At 54.3% G+C, this 19,635-nt stretch overlaps 1 protein-coding gene across 4 annotated transcripts in view; it reads left to right on the forward strand.

Moving 5' to 3' along the window:
- The window catches only part of CRHR2 (corticotropin releasing hormone receptor 2), a 44,060-nt gene extending 25,926 nt beyond the window's left edge, over positions 1–18,134 (forward strand). Inside the window, exons 4-13 of one of the 4 annotated variants that reach the window (XM_032643029.1) lie at positions 4,417–4,502; positions 5,915–6,021; positions 6,406–6,523; positions 8,380–8,533; positions 9,063–9,123; positions 10,578–10,650; positions 15,431–15,516; positions 15,690–15,825; positions 16,254–16,295; positions 17,490–17,784. In XM_032643029.1, the coding sequence (XP_032498920.1) occupies positions 4,417–4,502; positions 5,915–6,021; positions 6,406–6,523; positions 8,380–8,533; positions 9,063–9,123; positions 10,578–10,650; positions 15,431–15,516; positions 15,690–15,825; positions 16,254–16,295; positions 17,490–17,630 (1,004 nt within the window). In that variant the 3' untranslated portion in view covers positions 17,631–17,784. Of the gene's footprint in view, positions 1–4,416; positions 4,503–5,911; positions 6,022–6,405; positions 6,524–8,379; positions 8,534–9,062; positions 9,124–10,577; positions 10,651–15,430; positions 15,517–15,689; positions 15,826–16,253; positions 16,296–17,489 lie in introns of all 4 variants that reach the window. The other 3 variants (XM_032643030.1, XM_032643032.1, XM_032643031.1) reach the window with 3 other exon arrangements.
- The last annotated feature ends 1,501 nt before the right edge of the window (positions 18,135–19,635 follow it).

Consider the following 19,635-nt stretch of genomic DNA (forward strand, 5'->3'; position numbering starts at 1 on the left):
AAAATTTCAGTCCTGCACATGACCTCATCCCTTTGGTAAATACTGCTTCTGGCCCTTCCCATCACCCTGTCAGCACCCTCCCACCCTCACTTCTTGTCATCTTCTTTCCCGACAGCCGATGACGACATTGTTCTCCTCCACCACATTCCCACTCATCCCCATGCCCAGCCTGTCTCTGGCACTCTCTCCCTCGTAACCACCACCAAAAATGGTCCCTCGTGGTCCCCATCTCCGATATGTTGCCAGTTCGACTATCGGAGATAGAAGTGCCAACCTCGGGAGCGCTTAAAAGTGATGTATGGATGTCTGGGGTTGTCACAATGGCTCGAGGGTACTACTGGCAGTTAGCAGATTGAAAAGGAAGCCAGACAGGAAGGAGATAGCTAGGTCCACACAACAAATACTTGACCCACCTGAGATGCCAATAGCATCACTGAGAAGCGGTTTACATTACTTTTTCTGAGTGGGGAAAGTGAGGCTGAGAGGGACGGGACTTAGCCAAGGTCACTTAATCAGCCAGAGACAAAATTACAGCTAGAATTTCGGCTTCCATCTTCTCCCAGCCAGGCTCCTGGACCTCTCAGGTGACTGCCCAAATCAGAAGCTCTTGTCAAAGCGTCAGCATCTGAAAGGGACAGAGCACATTGTAATGAGGGCTTTCAACAGGCCAGGGCACGCTGCAGGAGAGTCCAGGCTTCCCAGACCACAGAGCTCTGGAAGAGAAGACCTTGCCTGCATCACCCAGACCCTAATGCCCCTGGCAGACTACACTGCACACCATTGGCATCGATCTTCAGCGGAGGCACCTGCGTTGCTGTGGTAACAGGCACCCACCTCACTACATCCATCCCCACAATTCTGGCCTGACCATCTGCCCTCAGACTCTCCGTGCGCATCTTCCTGTGGGTCCCAGGGGGGACTCTTGCTGTCTTACTTTCTCCTGTCCAAGGCTGTGCCTGAGGGCGCAGTGTCCTCATTAGCCAGCTCCCCTGAAGTGCTGGGAACGTCTCTCTTCCAGTCCCCTGGTACCCAGTGTCTATAGCCAGAGCCTCATTCCCAGGCATGGCTGGGCCCCCAGAGGGAAGCTCCCTCCCACCACTACATCCCACATCTCAGACCCTGCCTTCCAGGGTTTCAACAGACCTGAGTCAATTTGATTCAGCCCACGTATACTCAATGGCTCACTCCTGAGGAGGGAACTGTTGACTCCAATATGGTTTCTTCCTACTTGACTGTCCCCAGGGAGCTCAAGTTCAGTAGCAAAGAAAAGAAGGATCAATTCTAAAGAGATGAGACTCACAGTGAATTCCGGCAAAAGCTCTAAAAGAGATTTTTCTTTTTCAAACTATGTTGTACGATAGTGGATTGTGAAGTAAATTTAGTGGGTTGTGACTAGTATTTGTATATAGAATAAATATAATTCATTAGAATGTCATAGAAAGAAAAACATTATAGCTGCGGTCAAGATAAATTTCACTTTGTGAAACTGGATTCAGTCATGTGAGCTGTGTGTGTGTGTGTACTGGACTGTGGCATGAAATGGATATGTGGCTGTAGTTCAAGGACAATAGAGTCTGAAGACCTATGTTTCAAGAGATGGGAAGACATAGAGGAGGTGTTTAGAGGGAAAAAGAAGAGATTACGTAATACCTTGGGTGTTGGGGAAGCCTCCAGGAGGAGGCGGCATTAGAGCTGGGGTTTAAAAGATAAGTAGGAGTTTGTAGGAATATGTGCATGCGTAAAGGGTGAGAGTGCGGAGGGTGTCTCAGGGGGTGGCTCGGTATGGAGCTCGGTGTGTGCCAGGCCTGCTGGTTGGTGTAAATGTCAGCTGCCATGTGGAGTGGTAGGGATGGGTCAGGAAAGTTCGGCTGGGGCCCGGGTGTCAAGGGCCTTGAATAGCACACCAAGAAAGTTGGACTTTATTCCCAAGAGCAATAAAAAGCTGCTGATGACTTTTATTCAGAAATCAGCATGATCGCTCTGGCAGTGGGGGTAAAGGGTAGAGAGTCGAGGGGGGCAAGAGATGAGGCCAGAGGGCAAGATAGGAGGGTGTTGTGCCAGTGCAAGGTGACTAGAGAGTGGGTGGAAGGCTGGGCAGGAGAGAGATGGACTCCGGAAAAAGAAAGAGGAGACAGAATCCACGGAGCTTGGTACCCCAGGGCCATTGATGTGAGGGACCAGAAAGGTCTCAAATCTGCAGCATCTCTATCCTGACCCACTCCTTTCCGCAAGCCCGCCCCACGGTCAGTACCACCACGAGGTATCATACTTGGGAGATGAGTATTCTGAGGTCTTGTCCTCAGGGGGCCCCACGCTGATGTGAGACACCAGACTCACCCACCTGAACAACTGAGGCCAGGTCATGAGCAAGGGCTGGAATGTGGGGCTCAGGCTGTCAGGACTGAGAGGGTTGGGGGCGTTGGGAGGCTCAGGAGAAAGAGACTCGTGAGATGCAAGCAATCAAAGAGGCCTTCCTGGAGGAAGGAGCTTAGCACTGACTTCAGAAAAGCTAGATGACATCTGGGAACACATTCACAGAAGATAAGTTTTTCTGCCCTTTGAACCATAGCCAGGATCAGGGTCTGTCTCACCTCACACAGGCCTGTTGAGAAGGACTCTAAATCCCCATTAGGGTGGGACTGTTCATTTTACAAAATCACCCACCCTCCCAAAACGCCTTTACATTGGTCCCGTTGGTTTCACCCCGTACTCTGTCCTTTAGTTCAGTAACATCACTGACCCTATGCCTCAAATTCTCTTAACATACAACCTTTCTTTCTTTCTCTTAACATACAACCTGTAGTAAAACAATCCTGTAGAGGGAGAAAACCCAAGTGGGGAATTGGGTGCCATGGTCAGAGGCTAGGAGCTAGTGTCCTCATATTGGGGTCAGAGTCGGTGTCAGACCCGCATAGGCCTGACTGACTCACACTTGGGCGAGGGACCTGCCCGAGGCAGGCCTCGCTGACAGGTGACAGGCCCAGGAATAGGCCAGTAAAAATCCCGAATTTGAAAAATCTATAAGCTCAGAGCACCAAATTAAAAAACAATTAGGCTAATAGAATCTCCCCCATTGTTTCTGCTCTTCAGCAAGTGCTCCTTCATAACTCCATTGCTTTTAACTCACTGTTAGCTCAGCGGAAGTGGATTTTTAAAGTAACTTAATTATTTCAGAACTCATTGCTTCCAAAAACAATCTAAGGTTTCCCCTTCAGCTCTGTGACTCTGTGCTCTGTGAGCTATTTTTTTAAAATTAGCTTTATATTGTGATTCTAACGTAAGCCCAAAAGAAAAATCCACAAACAACTGCCCATTAGCCAGAGAGCAGAACGCTGGTACAAATTATCCCCAAACAATAGATCGTTTAGAATTTGTAAGTAAGCGGGGGTGGTAGGGTACATAAGACAGCGAAATGCAGAGCAGAGGCTGGCAGAGGGCTTTGGAGTTATCAGGTGTGAGGCATTCCTCTGGCTGGAAGTGACGATGGGCTACCTGGAGAGCGTGGTTTAGGAGCTAGATCTTGACAGTCAAACTAGGATTTAAAGAAAATGGGCGTTCCTTGAATTTCATACGTCTCCCTTCAATAAAACCCTCACTTCAGTACATCAGACACTGATGCTCTGAAATGTCTTTTCCCACATCACATTCCAACTTTAACACAGAGCCAGGTTCTCAGACATTTAGAGATCACATGGTGGTCTCCCAGGCAGCCGCAGCTCAAGGTCAGCAGCGCAGTCCTGTTTCCCCATATTGCTGTCATTCCCGTACCACTACTCAGTAGCCCAGGGGTTAGGAACATAAACCCTGAAGCCAGACCTTCTGGGCTTGAATCTTCTCATCTTTGTATCCTTGGCAAGCTGCTTGATCTCCCTGTGCCTCAGTTTTCTCATCTGTAAAATGGGTTAATCTCAGTACCTACTCCATGGGGTTGCCTGAGGATTGAATGGACGAGTGTAAACAAAGCAGTTAGAAGAGGACCTGGTACAGGGCAAACACCTGCTGTATAAATAGTGACTGTGGTGAAAGTGGAAGTGCTGATACTGGTGGGAAAAGTATGGATCTCATGAGCATAAAAGGATTGCGATTAGGATGGAAACCCTTTGGCATGCTGAAAGCAGTGAATCTTCAGCCACATCCCAGGGCTCACAGTGGGGTTCAGTTTCAAACAAAATTAAAGGGAGTGTACAAAATGCTAGTCAAAAATTGTATCAAAAATGGGTTTTATCATGCCTTTTAGCTGCCATGAGTGGTAAGGCTTTTGTGCACTTTTCACATGAATGACTTTCACGTGAACATTCAGACGTGTTTCCCGGCCTAGAGAGGCTGAGACATAGGGACCTTATCCTGTGGGCACCAGGGAGCCAGGGAGTGTTCTTGAGGAGGGGAGTGACCCGCCTCTTGGTGCATCTTTTGTAGGGAATGCCTACCGAGAGTGCTTGGAGAATGGGACCTGGGCCTCACGGATCAACTACTCACAGTGTGAGCCCATTTTGGATGATAAGGTGAGTGGCTCCCACCTGCCTCACCCCTGGTCCTGTACAGGTAGTAGGACTCAGAGCACAGAGGATGCCAAGGGTGGCAGAACCAGTCCTGTGTCACCCACCCACCCCTTTCTTGCACCTCTTGCCACCACTCTATGCCCCCTGGCCTGTGAGAAGGGGACGTAGAGGCTCACCTTCAGGCGAGCTCAGCTGGTGGAGGACACCAGCAAGGTGGCACATGGCACGAGAAGGGGATGACCCTGTAACCAGGGCCCCGACATCTAACAGGCAGTGTGACTTCCTTCCTCCTCTGGGCCTCAGTTTCCCCGTCTGGCATTCTGATTCTATGACTCCACGTGGAAACAAGGGCAGCCCCCAGAAGGGCAGTCCCCACGGGAAGCTGGGTCCCACTCCGACCTCACCAGCCCCCCCTTGCTCTGGTGCTGGATTCCGTGCTATCTGCAGTGCCAGCCTCCTTCCTCTTGAAGCTTCGCCTCGTTCCTGACACCAAATGATACATCCCACCCCATCCCTCTCCTCCTTTGCCCATTATGGCCCCCAGTGGGGCTGAAACTTTTCCCCAAAAGAAGTCCAAGTTCAGAGGAAAAACATTTGTCTGCCCTGAGAAAGTGATTCTACAAAATGCGAGCCAAAGGGCTCTGCAGTGAGGGCCACAAGAGTGACAAGTGGGATGGGCCATAAAGGAGAGAAAGAGGTCCCCTCCTGCCCTCTGCCGTCACCTCTTCGTCTCACAGCCCCTCTAAGCAATGGCAAACCAAAGCGGTGTGGGGTGGCGGGATAGTCTGCCCTGGCAGGAAGGAGTATTTTATCATTGCCTCTGTTCAGAATTGCCAGCATGTGGTGATAATAAAAAGCAGACTGATTTCATTTGGCCTTAATATTGCTCTTAAAATCTCTACAGGTAAGGTACCCCCTCACTGCTGCACCCAGGGCAGACTGATCCCAAGGCACCTGCAGACCTGCCGTAGGTCGCTGCTTCTGAGACAGGAGGACAGGTTGGCTCCATTGTACAGATATCAAAACTGAGTCCCAGAGATATAAATCAATACACCCTCAGTCGCTCAGCCCTTTAGGGTGTGAGCTGAGATGAAACACAGGTGTAGCAACTCCCATTCCAGAATCAAAAAGAAAATAGGATCTACATACCCATATCTATGGCATAACTCAGAATACATTGTGCTCAGATCTGCCCTCCAATTGCACAGGGGACACCTGACCACAGCCATTTATACCAAGAGCCACGCAGGGCCGACAGGAGAGAGCTCTGGGTGCCAGGTGTGGTGGTGACACTTGGAGCCTCTTCTGCCCCCAGGGTCAGGACGCACGGGGTGGCCATTGCTAGAGTGCCCGGCCCCACCCTCCACATGCCCCAAGCCTCTGTCTGCCCGTGTGTCTGTCTGTGTGTCCAGCAGAGGAAGTATGACCTGCACTACCGCATCGCGCTCATTGTCAACTACCTGGGCCACTGCGTGTCTGTGGCAGCCCTTGTGGCTGCCTTCCTGCTTTTCCTGGCCCTGCGGTGAGTCCACCCCGCCCCTGCTTTTTCTCTGCCCTCCTCCCACAGCACCCCCTTCACCTCTCCCATTCTCAGCTCCTCTCTGGGGTCCCTGGAGCCAACGGACAAAAAGGGCTTGGGGAGGTGCCTGGGCACTGACCGCTGGCGGGCATGCAGGAGGCAAAAAGGGAGCCAGCTCCGGAAGACCCAACCGTGGTCACCACGAGTGGGAATTTGGTTCCTGGTGCAACCCTGCCTTCACCCCAGGCTGAGTCTCTCCCTTGCCTGAGGAGGGGGTGGCAGGGGGTGCAGGCCCAGCTGACCCATGACGCCAGCTGCCCCCTGCCCCAACTGAACTCTGAGCCCAGGTGCAGCCTGTCCCGGCTGACCCCTGACCTGGTCCCACAGGAGCATCCGCTGTCTGCGGAACGTGATTCACTGGAACCTCATCACTACATTTATCCTGCGAAATGTCACGTGGTTCCTGCTGCAGCTCATCGACCATGAAGTGCATGAGAGCAATGAGGTCTCTGGGTAGAGGTTTGGGGCCGGACCTGGGGGGCTCTGGGCTCTGGGGTCCCCCATCTCTCTTGCCCAGTCCTCGCGTGCAGACCCGAACCTGAGCTCACCTGCACCCAATCATTGTCGCTCCAGAGCCAGGGGTGGGAGAATGGGGCTCCAGGCCGGGGTCTGGGGAGCAGCACAAACCTGACAGCAGGCTTTGGGTTATCCTGTTGCACTCCCCATCTTGTGACTTTAGCACCTCCCAAAGATTCCTTAGAGAAAAGGAGGCTGAAATTAACCTCTATTGAGCTTTAGAGCAATTCATTCCAATGAGAGACCTGTAGGGATTTCGCCCCCATTATACAGACATGGAAACTGAGGTTCAGGGAGGTTAGATGACACTGTAATGATGCCTCTACGTCTGGGCCACCAGGATCTTGAGCAGGCCAGCACGTTAGCTGCCCATGGTGGATTTATGTCAGCCTCTGTTGTACTGTGTCCAAGTCGTAAAACCGGAGCCCAGAGTGGAGCCATGCACAGAGCTCTTTGGCCCACTGTTAGAGACTGTTCAATACATCGTCTTTGGATGGCTAGACCTGAGCGCACACCCAGCCTGGTATGACGCTTCACTTGGCCCCATGTTGAGCCCTGCCTCCGCACCCACGGAATTCAGTCAGTTTGGGGTGCCCTGCAGCCCAATGTTGGCTTGTACTGACAAGGCATCGTTAACTTGGAGGAAAAACAAGATTGGGAGGAGGGGATCTTTCGCACGCCACCTCAGCAGGACTTTCTCGGAACAGAGGAGACAGATGGCCGCGTGGGGCCCGAGATCAGGGCTGGGACCGTGCAGGAAAGTCACGGAGGCTGTGATCAGCTCAGCTGATGGATTGTCTGACAGCCCCAGCTGTTAGAGCCGGACAGAGAGGCGCTGAGCTGTCCAAGAGGACAGTCAGCTCCCCATCACAGGGCTCCTCTAACCACCAATCCCCACATCCTCAGCTCTGAGGGTGCCCTGGTGACGAACCCCTGGGGAAGATGGCCAGGTAGGGTCAGCTGAGAAGAGCTCTGGCCTGAGGCCAGACCTGGCCGTGGCCCAAGGTGGCTCTGGGCGGGCTTGTCCCCCGAGGGAGGGGTAGTAACCGTGCTCAGAGGGACAGGGACAAATTCCCCTCAGCTGAGAAGGCAAATGGCACCAACATTCATTTCTTGGCGCCTGCCTTGGCCGCCTCCATCTTCTTGAACCAACCTGCAAGATGGGATGATTCTTTTCTCTGCGGCACGTTGAGGTTCAGAGAGGTATGGCCAGTTGCCCGAGGTCCCGGTGTAAGGAAGTCTCCCTCCAGAGACGGCAGTGATGACACTAAGCCCAGAATCTCCTCAGCCCAGAGATTTGGGAGGATCACCTCCACCGCTGCAGCTCACCTTCACAGACCCTGTATTAGTTCAATAACAATTTTCTTTTAATTGACTCACTAATTTTTTTCTACGTGAAATTTCATAGTCCACCCCGAAACGGAAACCAGTCTGACTCGCTGTGAAGTGAAGGTGACCCTCAAAAAAAAGTGACGGTGAAACACGACACTGCTGTTCAATTCTAGCCTCTCCCTGCAAAAAATCTCAGAGTCAGACTCCCTCTTTCTTTTATGAAAAAGGAGATTAGAAAACACTGGTGAGAAGTCAGACCCCCTGGTACCAGGGGAGCCTGGTACTTTCTGGAAAATGTGGAAGAGAAAGGATGAAGCTTCCCAGAATGAGATTCAAGGGTGTTTAATGCCACGTCCATGACTCAACTCAAACGACCTCCCCTCCATCAGCGCCCAAGCTGTGCACTTGGGCCTGGGCCCCAGGCAGCCACTGACTGCTGCTTGCCCCGCGCAGGTCTGGTGCCGCTGCATCACCACCAGCTTCAACTACTTCGTGGTGACTAACTTCTTCTGGATGTTCGTGGAGGGCTGCTACCTGCACACGGCCATCGTCATGACCTACTCCACCGATCGCCTGCGCAAGCGGCTCTTCCTCTTCATTGGATGGTGTGAGGGTCCTGGGGGGACCTGCAGGGTCTAGTGGGGAGAGGGTACTGCTGACAGGGTCACCTCCCTTCATCTTGGGTCCAAGGACTGGACCGCATTCCTGTCTACCATCCCCAGGACAGTCCGAGGATGCAGCCGCTCCCCTCCATGCTGGAGAGGAAGAAGCAAATAGTCCCTCTGAAAGGACAGTCCACAAATAGCCTTCCTCTTCCTGCCTGGAATGGCCAATCCAAAGACCTTTGTCTCTGGCTTCAAAAGAAAAGCTGGCCAGCTCCACTTCTCTATCAAAAAATCTCAGAAAATCACGCTGTCCCCTCATCTCTCTGACCTGCTTGGAGGGGATGGCTGAGAGTGAGGGAGGGATGGGGGCAGGGGTCTAGGGACAGGGCCCCTCAAGGTCATGGATGGCCTGCAGTTAGATGATTGGAAACAAGATTCTAGCCCTTTGTGGTTCCTCCCCACACTGTGTTCTACAAGAGGGGCTCCTGACCATCTGTCTGTCCACTGCAGCTGTGTCTGTCCTTCTTTCAGGCATCCCCTGCCCCATCATCATCGCCTGGGCCATTGGCAAACTCTACTATGAGAATGAACAGTAAGTAAGGACAGGCCAGCCATGGGGCTCAGAGGGATGTTAGGACAGGTCAGCCACGGGGCAAGAATTGCAGCCACGCCAGGACAGTTCACTTTTCCATTGTCCTTAAATTGAGAACATTTCCTTGGCACCCAGAGGTACTCATGCGATAGGTGTCAAGTCAATTTTGTTGAATTGAGTTAGGAATCGTTCCTTTAAGCACCCAACGCACGACCCCCTTAGCCTTTGGTAAGGCGGCCTCCTGGAGTTGGATGTGGCAAGTCTGGCTCCAGGCTTTCAGCTCAGAGCACCTCCAGCTGTGGTATTGAGCCCCCCACAGATGCCCGGGCCAGGCCAGTGGAAGCTTGTTTTATTCTGGCATCCCAGTCTCTTCCTGGGGTGCAGTGTTCCGTGCTGGGCCCCTCTCTGCACCAGAGACTTTGAAATACTCGGCCTCGGCCCAGATGATGGCAATTCTAGCTGCAGGTCAGCCAGGGAACGGCGGGGAAGTTGGGTGCCACCAGCTGAGAAAAGGGGGGACAGAGGAACGTCAGTATCTGTATACAGATACTCAAGGAGTCACTGAGGATGGAGGGAGCAGATGGGATCTGGGGGGCAGGGGGCAGGAATGGCGTGGGTGCTGAGAGCTCAACATTAGGAAGAGCTCCTAACGATAAAAGCTGCCCAAGAGTGAGAGGGCTGCCTTGAGAGGTAGTGAGCTTCCCATCAAAGGGGGTGTTTAAGCAAAGAAAAGTAAAAAAACAGTGCTGGGAGGCTGCAGAGGAGAATCCTGCCTGAGGCAATGTGCACTGGATGACCTCTGAAGTTGCAGAAGACACAGAATTTCCTGAACTCTTGTGGGGCCCTTTCTGAGGTCCAGTAGGAGTTGCTGGCAGAGCCAGACTGGGTCCTGGGCCAGCCCTTCCTCCAGACCCTGAAGCTTCTTCAACCCCAGCATCCCCAAAGAATAACCAAGCCTCTAACAGCAGCAAGCTTCCTTCCCTGGGTGAATGAGGCCAGGGATCGGGCTAGGAGAAGGCTCCTGCCTCCACATCTGCTGCTTTGTGCGTCTGAGTGCCTGGCACAAGGAGAGGCGGGTTCCAAGCAATGTGGGAAGAGGTGGTACAGGCAGTTGGGCCCTGGCCAGCGACGGGGAGCCCAGCTCTCCTTTCATGAGCCTCCTGCATGTCCAGCATCCTGGGATGGGGTGAGGGAGCAAGGAGAAGGGGGAGGAGACCCAGGGCCTGCCTCAGTCTGCCTGGGGAGACCAGACCCTCCATGTAGGGCAAAAGGCAGCCCAGGTATGAGCCAGGGTGGTCAGTGGGGCTGGGGCTGTCCACCCAGGCTTCGGGGGAAGGAACAGCCATGGAAATTGGATCTCAGAAAGAGTCAAGACAGAGGACCCTGGCCCCGAGGCTGCAGTGGTCCCCAGGCTGTGGTTCAGCAGGCCACTTACAGCCACTCCATCTTTGCAGGTGCTGGTTTGGCAAGGAGCCCGGCGATCTGGTGGACTACATCTACCAGGGCCCCATCATCCTCGTGCTCTTGGTACGTCCTCGGTGGGAAGTGGGACAGGGCTGGGCACCAGGAGGACAGCAGAGGACCCACCCAGCAGAGATGCTGGGGAGGGACAGGGTCTGGATCGGCCCCCCCCGCACACACTCTGTATGCACCACCCCGCTGCCTGGCATCCCGCTCCCAGCTCTCCCTTCCTCGAGCTCCACGCCATGATTCAGTCCTCTCCCCTCTCTGGCCCTCAGGTTCTGGGCAGAGAAAATCCGACTGGCAGATTTCTAATGCCTCCGACATCTGACATCCCCTTGCCAGGTACAAGCCAGGCAAGGAGGGCAGCTGGTGGCAAGAGAAGGGTCCGCGGGATTCTGTTCGGCCCAGACCTACTCTCCCTCTACCCGCAGCGACCCCCTCCAGGGCCCAGCCCACCGCCCCCAGCCTGGAGCAGTGGGACAAAGGAAGCGTAATGAGCAATTATTCCTCATCCAGCTCCCCGCCCTTTGCCAAATGTATTAACATCTAAGATATAATTGTCGCCACGTCTCTAAACCACGACGAGCTTTAATTAAGGTAGATTTTAAGTCGAGGCTGCATTCTGCAGAAAAAAAGAACCCATTATATATCATACGCTAAAAAAAATAGACATACAAAAAAGCCCCATAAGAAACTGGCATTTACGTAAGACTTATTTCAGGCTTGTTAATTTCAGGCTCCTTAAAGGGCCACCTGCTCCCAGTGCACGAAGCTTGAGAGAGCACCACCGCCTTGCACACAGCAGGTGCCTAATGGGGGTTTCTTTGGTCTACCTTGGAGACAATGACTGTTTATCTCTTTTTATTTCCTTACTCTCCTCCTTTTTGTAATTTCCTCAGGGATTCATTTGACGCCCCCCATCTTTGGAGTGTCCTTGATGTATAGGAACTGGCGATGACTAGGAAGGTTTTTTACCCACTGCCTGAAAGTCCACCATCAGGGCTCCATTCATTTCAGAGATAGAAGCCAGTCCTTGGCAGCAGTCAGAAGGGGGAATCATTGTCCTTGGAGTCCTAGCTGCAATGAGTCACTGATTCCCCCCTCCACCAGTGTGAGCGGAAACCCTATGAGACCCATCCCCTCCCTGCCAGCTGCTGAGAGCCCATCCTGGAGGGAGAGGGCTTCTGATGAGCCTGGCACTCAGCCAAGGAAGGCTGGCTTGGGTGGGAAGCGAGCCCCCTCTGCAAAGATGTTGGACAGCAGTGAGGAAATGGACAGAGAAGGGGGACAGGCTTGGAAGGCCCAGTGACAATACCCAGCTCCCACCTCCTCTCCATGCCCCCTTCTGCGGTTCCACCCTCACCAAGAGCCCCGTGCGTCTTTCCCTTTGGACCCGGTCCACACCCAGCTATACACATGGACAGGGCTTCCAGGTTCCAAGCTCAGCCCTTCCAGAAGCTCTATCTTCATTACTTCCAATCCTCACATCCTCGATGCCTGGAAGTAGGGATGATGCTCCCCGTTTCACAGATGAAGAACCTGGGAGATGAAACAGCTGCCCAAGGTCATCACGAATAGCTAGCTGAGCTGAGACTGGAGGGCAGGTTACCCACCACCTCCTGTCATCCCTTCCTTTGGATACCCTGCCACCCCCGGACTCCCCCAGCAGTCCACAGCTGTCTGAGAGACCCCCCGTGCTCATTTCTGGGCTCTGGGAAGTGAGTTGGCTGGTTGGGTTTGCAGGAGACTGTTGTCACTTGTTGATGGCGTGGGAAGGGCATGAGCTCAGTGCTTTCCATGAGTATTTGAACCTGTGCCAACCTTCCCAGACGGGCTCCATGGCTATCCCCACTGGACGGACAAGGAAGCAGAAGCTCAGAAACGTTAAGTAATTTGCCCAAGGCCACGCAGATGCCAATTGGAATAGCTGGAATTAGAGCCATGCGACAAGGACTTGGCGCCAGATGTTCACGTGGGAGGTGGTCCCAGGAAACACAACGAGCGGTGGGAGTAGAGAGTTACCCATATGCTTCATGCCCCATCAGTGGAGGTTGCCCTGGAGACCTTGAGTCCCCACATTTCCAGCTACCCTCTCCCCATTTTCAGGCTGAGCTAGCTTCCCTGGCACCAGAGAAAGCCCCAAGCTGAGAGCTGTCCCCTGCAGCTACAGGTGAATGGTGTGTGGCACGTGAGGTCTGTCCGGTGAAAGCCTTGCCTCTTTGTTCCATGGGTGGCGTCTTCCTCAGCAATATCCCGGCTGCCCCTATTCCAAATGTAGATCCCAGGGCCTCCACCTGCCACTGGGAATCTCTGGGGTGTGTCCAAGAGCGGCATTTGGAGCAAGCGCCTTTGATGTGCATACTCTAGTGGGAGAACCCTGGTGTCCAGGGGCCTTGTGAGCAGGGATGTGAGTTGTCTGGGCTTTCTCTGTGGCCCAGCCAGGGCCCTGAACGCAGTGGGACTCAGGACTCGGGCCTTTGAGACTCACTAGGCTCCACAGATCCAGGTGGACAAGCAGGCTGGCTATGTTGCTGGGCTTGGTGAATGTGCGCTACAAGGAGCTGAGATGTGATGGCAGCACCCCAATACCCAGAGCTGGAGGGGAGCAGAGGACACCCCCAAGGGCTGGGACTACCTCTCCCAGCCTGGGTTTAAAGGACAGGAGGAACCGTGTCTGAAGCCAAGGAGGAAGAGATGTCAGTCCCCCTTCCTCCCTCCCTGCCCGCCTCTGCACATGCGCAGACAGGGAGGGTTTGGAACCAGGTAGGAGGGCGGTGTCAGCGGCTCCCTGGGGAAGGGAGGAAGGTGCCTGCAGTGAAGTGAGGTGGAGAAGATGTTGTACAGGGGGAACCTGGGAACCAAGCCCAAAAGGAAAGAGTGACTTTGGGGCTGCACAGACCAGCCTGAGGTGGGGTGTAGGCAGCATCACCAGCTCCTGCCTGGGGTGAGCAGAGGGCATAAGGTCTTGTCTCCCAGACCCTCCACACCAGCCCCTGTCCCTGCTCTTGCCTCAGCACATGGAACAGCGCCCTGTAGCCCAGAGGTGCTCAGCAATTGCTTATTGACTAGATGGATGGGTGGTTGGATGGTTAGTGGATGTATGTACGTTACCTGTTGAATAAGTGGGTGAGTGGGTGGGTGGGTAGATAAACTGATGAATGGAATGTTGAGTAGATATTTAGATGGATGGATGAATGTTACATGTTAAATAAGTGGGTGGGAGAGTGGGTAGATAAAATAATGAATGGATGGTTGAGTAATATTTGGATGGATTCATGGATGGATGGATAGATGGATAAGAGTGGGTGGATAACTGAGTGAATTGGTTAGTGGGTTTATGGATGATTAGTGAATAAGATTTAATGCAGGGAAATGTGGAAGAAATGAGAATATATTTTGACTCCAACAACCTCTATTATCACAGAAGTCATGAAGAATCGGAAAAGGTCAAGTATTTTGGATCACTTGTATGAGAAAATTAGGATCGGCCTATGTGTTAAAGTGACCTCATGATCCAAGGGAATAGACCAGAAACCCAGGAGCTGGAAATTAGATAGGCCTTAAGAGGAAGCAAGGTGCAGCAGGCCGTAGGCAGCCCTGGCTGAATGCTTCCACCACCCCTCACCCTAGGTTCACCAGGCTGTGTTACTGTGGTCACTGGAACAGCAGGCTGTGGCTGAGGAGGGAGCCCCCCAGGGCCCCAGAGAATCCTCAAGCTTAGGGGTGAGCCAGAGGCCACAGGGATGTGTGTCCCGTGATGTCTGCCTGTGTCCCCAAGCCTCAGAACTTAGGAGGCTCCAGAGATGACGGAGTCTCAGGACCAGGACTTGGGAGGGGCGTGTGTGTGAATAAACACACGCACATACTCAGACGTGTGCACACACGTGAGCCAGCAGACACCCCTGGGCTAGTACGTATCTCCTTCTGACACGTGGGTACTTTCCTGTGAGAGATCCCCAGGGTGTTAGGCATACAACACTCACTTTCCTGTCTACTCGTACCTGGAGATGGGTGAAGAGAGACACAGGTGTGTCCATGTCCCCAGGTCCACACTCACACAGGAACACACCAAGGCAAGCACACAAGCACAGACCCAGGGGGAGCATTGAGAAGGCAGCACACAGGCACACAGACAAGCCGACACGGTTTAACAGGACACTTGCACACCCACAGAGACCACCACATGCAGCACAGGGCAGGTCCCGGGGAGAGGCTGGGAGCGGCAGGCTCCGATGCTGAGAGAAGGCTCAGAATGAAGATAAATGAGGCCCTTCCAGGAGCCAACTGCTGGAGTCAGCCCAGCAGCCTGTTCATCTCCATTGCCTCAGGCGTGTCTGCGAAGAATCTAGAGTTTTCCTGGGTGCAGGGGACGAATGGTGAGAGATTAATCAGTCCTCCCAGCAACCGAGTTATTAATCCCTCCATCTGGCCGGGTCTCCTCCGCCAGGGCAGGGCTGTCCTCTGTCCAGAGGGCCTCAGGGAGACCCTCAGTTGACAGGTGGGGGCCCTGCAGCAGCGGGGGCGGGCCGGGCAGAGCTCTGGGCGCCTCGGGAAGGAGTGACCTTTGAGCCCTTGTGCACATGCCTCCAAGGCTGCTTTTCCTCCCTCGGGTCAGGGTGTGGAGAAGCAGGCTCTGGAGTCCTCAGGTGACAGGGGACCTGGCAAGTGGGGTACCTGCCTGCCCCGGTGAGGGAGGAGCAGAGGTCTTGGGACCCCAGGCAGGTGCTGGGGTGAGTGGGGTGGGACATGGATTCTCAGTGGGTTACAGGGGAGGTGGTTGCCTCTCCTCTCATCCCCACCTCGTGGTCCTCCCTTTTTCCCTCTCTGCCCCCTGTCCCTGCAGATCAATTTTGTATTTCTGTTCAACATCGTCAGGATCCTAATGACGAAGTTACGAGCGTCCACCACGTCGGAGACGATCCAGTACAGGTGAGTGAGGGGTGCCCTGACCCTCAGCAGGGGGGCAATGAGGAGGCCATCTGGGCCATTCCTCTGCCTCTGGGCAGGGCCCTCGCTCAGGCTCCCAGAAGAGATGCCAGCGAGTGAGGCCCCACGTGCCTCAGGGGCTCAGATGGGTCTTGTCACCCTTCCCCCCTCCCCAGGAAGGCGGTGAAGGCCACCCTGGTTCTCTTGCCCCTTCTGGGCGTCACCTACATGCTCTTCTTCGTCAGCCCTGGGGAGGACGAGCTGTCACAGATCGTGTTCATCTATTTCAACTCCTTCCTGCAGTCATTCCAGGTGGGGCACGTAGTGGGATGCGGCCACAGAGAGCGCCCCTGACCTGGCGTGCTCGGGCACCCGTGCCCTCGCTGGCTTGGTTTAGTTCGTACGCACTGAAACACAAGTGCGTGCACATCCTGAACCCAGGCCCTGGCGCCGTCATTCCCACCCCGGGGCCCAGGTGGGCCCACCCCCGACTGGGTCAGGGTCACCCTAGCCTGCACCTCCTGCCGGCCCAGCCCCTGCTCTGAGGACTCATGGCAGCCTGTCACTCGCGGTGGACCCCGGTACACCTGCTCCACGATGGGGGTGCTTACCCAGCTCTGAGCCTCCGGGGTCCCGAGTCAGAGTGTTCCCCCAGTCATCCTGTCCCCTCTCCACCCCCCGACCCCCCAGGCAGAGTGGCTCCCTGAGCAGGTCACTGATGTCTCCCTCTTCCTTCCCAGGGTTTCTTTGTGTCCGTCTTCTACTGCTTCTTCAATGGAGAGGTATGACACCAGGCCCAGGAGGCCTGTCCTCAGACCCCACTCCAGGGAAGTTCGAGGGGAGCCCCCCAGCCTTTTGGGCATCCCTGGCTCTGCTCAGCTCTGCTCTGGAGAAGGGAGGGGAAGTCTGGAGAAACCACCCAGCTTTGGGGAGACAGGAATCCTGCCTGAGGGACTCCAACCAGTTTAGAAGGTTGACTCTGCAGGTCAGAAACGATATACCGACTCTCTCATTGCACTCGGAGAGTTGGGTGGGCAGGAGCCCAGGCCACAGGGGCTCACAGAAGAAGGAAGCCAGAACACAGGTGATGACAGGAGAGCGCTTTCCAGGAGCAAGTCAGGTGCGAGCCGTGCATCCAGGCCTTTATGGACCCAGGGAGCAGAAAGACACCAGCGCGTCCTTTCCTGTCCCCTGACGCCGCAGGGAAGGCCACACGCCTGTGGGTGGGCTCCAGGGAGCCAGGCTCTGGTGAAGCTTGGTTAGCTTACAAGGCCCAGAATCCCAGCGCGGCGGACTTGGGGGAGATGTTCACTCAGGTCTGTGGTGGGGGAGGACACACAGTGGGTGCTGGGGCAAAGAGCAGACACCCTCCCAGGGCCCGAGAGCTTCCAGACACCCCAGAGGAATGCCAGTGCCATCCTGAGGCCTCGTCACCTGCCCGTGCACAGGGCAATGGTGGGGTCTGCATGCCTGGGTCTCTGTCAATTAAAGCAGACCCCAGATAGGAAAGTCCAACAGTGGAGACCGGCATGTGCTGGAGGGTAGGGAGAGAAGGAGCCACTAAAGCAAGCAAACAATGAATGCTTACGGAACAGTTATTCTGTTCAACCATGTGCCAGGCTAGCCTGTGGGGACACGATCCAGTTTGCAGAAAAACTTCTTCCATTGCAATACAAATGAGAATAGAACAGCACCAGTGACGGTCAGGTCTTGAAATGACTAGCTCTCCATCTCAGCTGCGTGCAGTGGTAAGCAATGCAGGTCTTTCAGGAGGTAGAGGAGGTCAGGGCTGCAGAGGAGGTGAGAAGGACCCTGCTTTTGGAAACAGCCGGTCTCTGGATGTGAGGCTGGCAGTCAGGGGGGCCGCCCCAGCCTCCCTTGGTGGCCCTGCAAGGGGCAGGGAGCAGGGGAGAGGACTGGCCGGGACCCAGGATTGGCCTCCACAGGCCCAGTCGAGCCGCCTCCTAACCCCACAGGTGCGCTCGGCTGTGAAGAAGAAGTGGCACCGCTGGCAGGACCATCACTCCCTCCGAGTCCCCCGGGCCCGGGCCGTGTCCATCCCCACGTCACCCACGCGGATCAGCTTCCACAGCATCAAGCAGACGGCCGCTGTATGACCCTCAGTACCCTCACCTCGCCCATCACTCCACCATCGGGACAGCCTCTCCATCCTCCTCCAGCACCTTTCTCTGGGTTCTCCTGGCTGCGCAGGCTCTGATGGGGGCAGAGGGAGGGGGGAGACCAGCTCTCCAGGCCGGCAGGAGGGAGGCTATGCAGCAGCACAAGGGGCTCTCGGGAACCAGGGCCGGCTGGACCCCAAGTCTCAGTGCGAGAGGGAGCTGAGCCGGGAAGTCACGGGAACCCCCGGAGGAGAGCGGGTCACAGGGCTTCAGGCATTGCCCACACCAGCCTCTCTGGCTGGATCCTCACTGTCGCCCTGTTCACAGATGAGGAAACTGAGGCCCAGAGCCAGGGAGGGCCTGCCCAAGTCACACAGCTAGTTCATGACAGACCTGGGGCTCCTTTGCCCCACTCATGGCAAGGGTCTTCCCACCAGCGGCGGGGTGATGGTTGGTCCCACCCCCTGCCTTCTGCCTCTAAGTTCTTTGGCGCCCTCTGCAGTTGGAGGGAGGCACAGCAGCTGAAGTAAGATTCATTCCACTGGCTTCGTCCCTGGGACTCTCACTTAGAGAAGCCTCACCTATACCCCATCCTCCTGCCCCTCGGACCCTTGGAAGGATGCTGCCTCCTTTCCTGAGAGCCCTCTTCTCAGCCTAGTCCACCGATTCAGGGCCTTGGGGAGGGACAGGTGGGGAGGAAGAGGTTGCCAGGGCAGCCGTACACGCTTAGACCAACCAGATACACGGTGTAGGATGAAATGGGGAGGAGACACGTGGGGGACGACAGGCTGGGAGAAGGAGTAGGGTAGAAATAGCAGAAACCAAAGTACGTCTTTGGTGACTGGAACTAATCCCTCAGCCCACACCTGAGACTGGGCTTCGGCCTCCCCTTCAGAAACAACATCTCCACTGTCTGTGAAATAAACTGTGCCTCTGTGGAAACGCGGCCTCCCCTCAGGTTTGAAGGCGTGTGTGGGCCGGGGGCGGTGGGCTGGGTCCAGCAGCATTTGCAGAGACTCTCGCCCTGGCCTGGGGCCGGTTCTCCCTCTCCGCCTGTGCCTGCAGGTCTGTCCCTTATCGTTTGCCCAGACCAATAGCTGCCCCTCCTCCCCAGCTGAAGGCAGTTTAATTCAGCGTGAAGGAGAGGCCCAGCTCCCCAAGCAGGCCATGGCCTGTTCCTGTTCTGGAATCTGGAGGGAAGTGTAGAGCAGCTCCCCTCCCCCACACTGCAGTCTCCATGAGCCACAACCGGGGCCATCTCCGTCCTGGCCTCCAGGAGAAGGTGGGAGTCAAGGGGCCAGAGGAGCCATCAGGCTGGGGTTCAAAAGGGCTTTTGCTCTAGGTATGCCCCCTCCCCCATTTTTTAAAAATTATGTGTCCCATCTTGCACATTTTTAAGTTGACATCTAATATTTTTCACATAAGTTTTAAAACTTGTGAGGGATGTGATTTCTGGCATGTGGTAAATATTTACATTTTAAAATAAAACTGCCCCAACCCTTTAAAGTACATCTTATGAAGTCCAAATACAGCAGTGATTTCATACGCTCATCTATTTCAAAACAAAAAAAACGAAACCCACAACCTGCTCTTCTTTTAACAGTTGGAAATTCTAGGTGGTTCCTCTTCTCTTTGAACCTATGTTTTCACTCCATTCCCCCTACAGAACTGTTTTTGCTAACGCAGCACTTTTTACCGTTGCAAGTTTTTCATCGCTTACCTTATCATACTTCTCTGCCACAAATATATATTTAGAAATCGGAATTGAAATAATTTCCTGCGACCAAAGATGCTAAGAGTTTTTTAGAAAGTCTTCTGGATTGAGTTATTACAACTAATTTTTGATGTAAAATATAATGTACAGTTGACTAAAACAACATAGATACTAAAAATTTTTGTAAGTAATTGTTAAAGCTAAAAAGGAAAATACTGAAAACACATCTTAGTGAAACAGATAAGAAATTAATTATTTGTGAATCTATGGATGAATCAGGATTCAGCA

This window comes from Phocoena sinus, chromosome 9 (assembly GCF_008692025.1).
Source record: "Phocoena sinus isolate mPhoSin1 chromosome 9, mPhoSin1.pri, whole genome shotgun sequence".
Lineage (NCBI taxonomy): Eukaryota > Metazoa > Chordata > Mammalia > Artiodactyla > Phocoenidae > Phocoena > Phocoena sinus.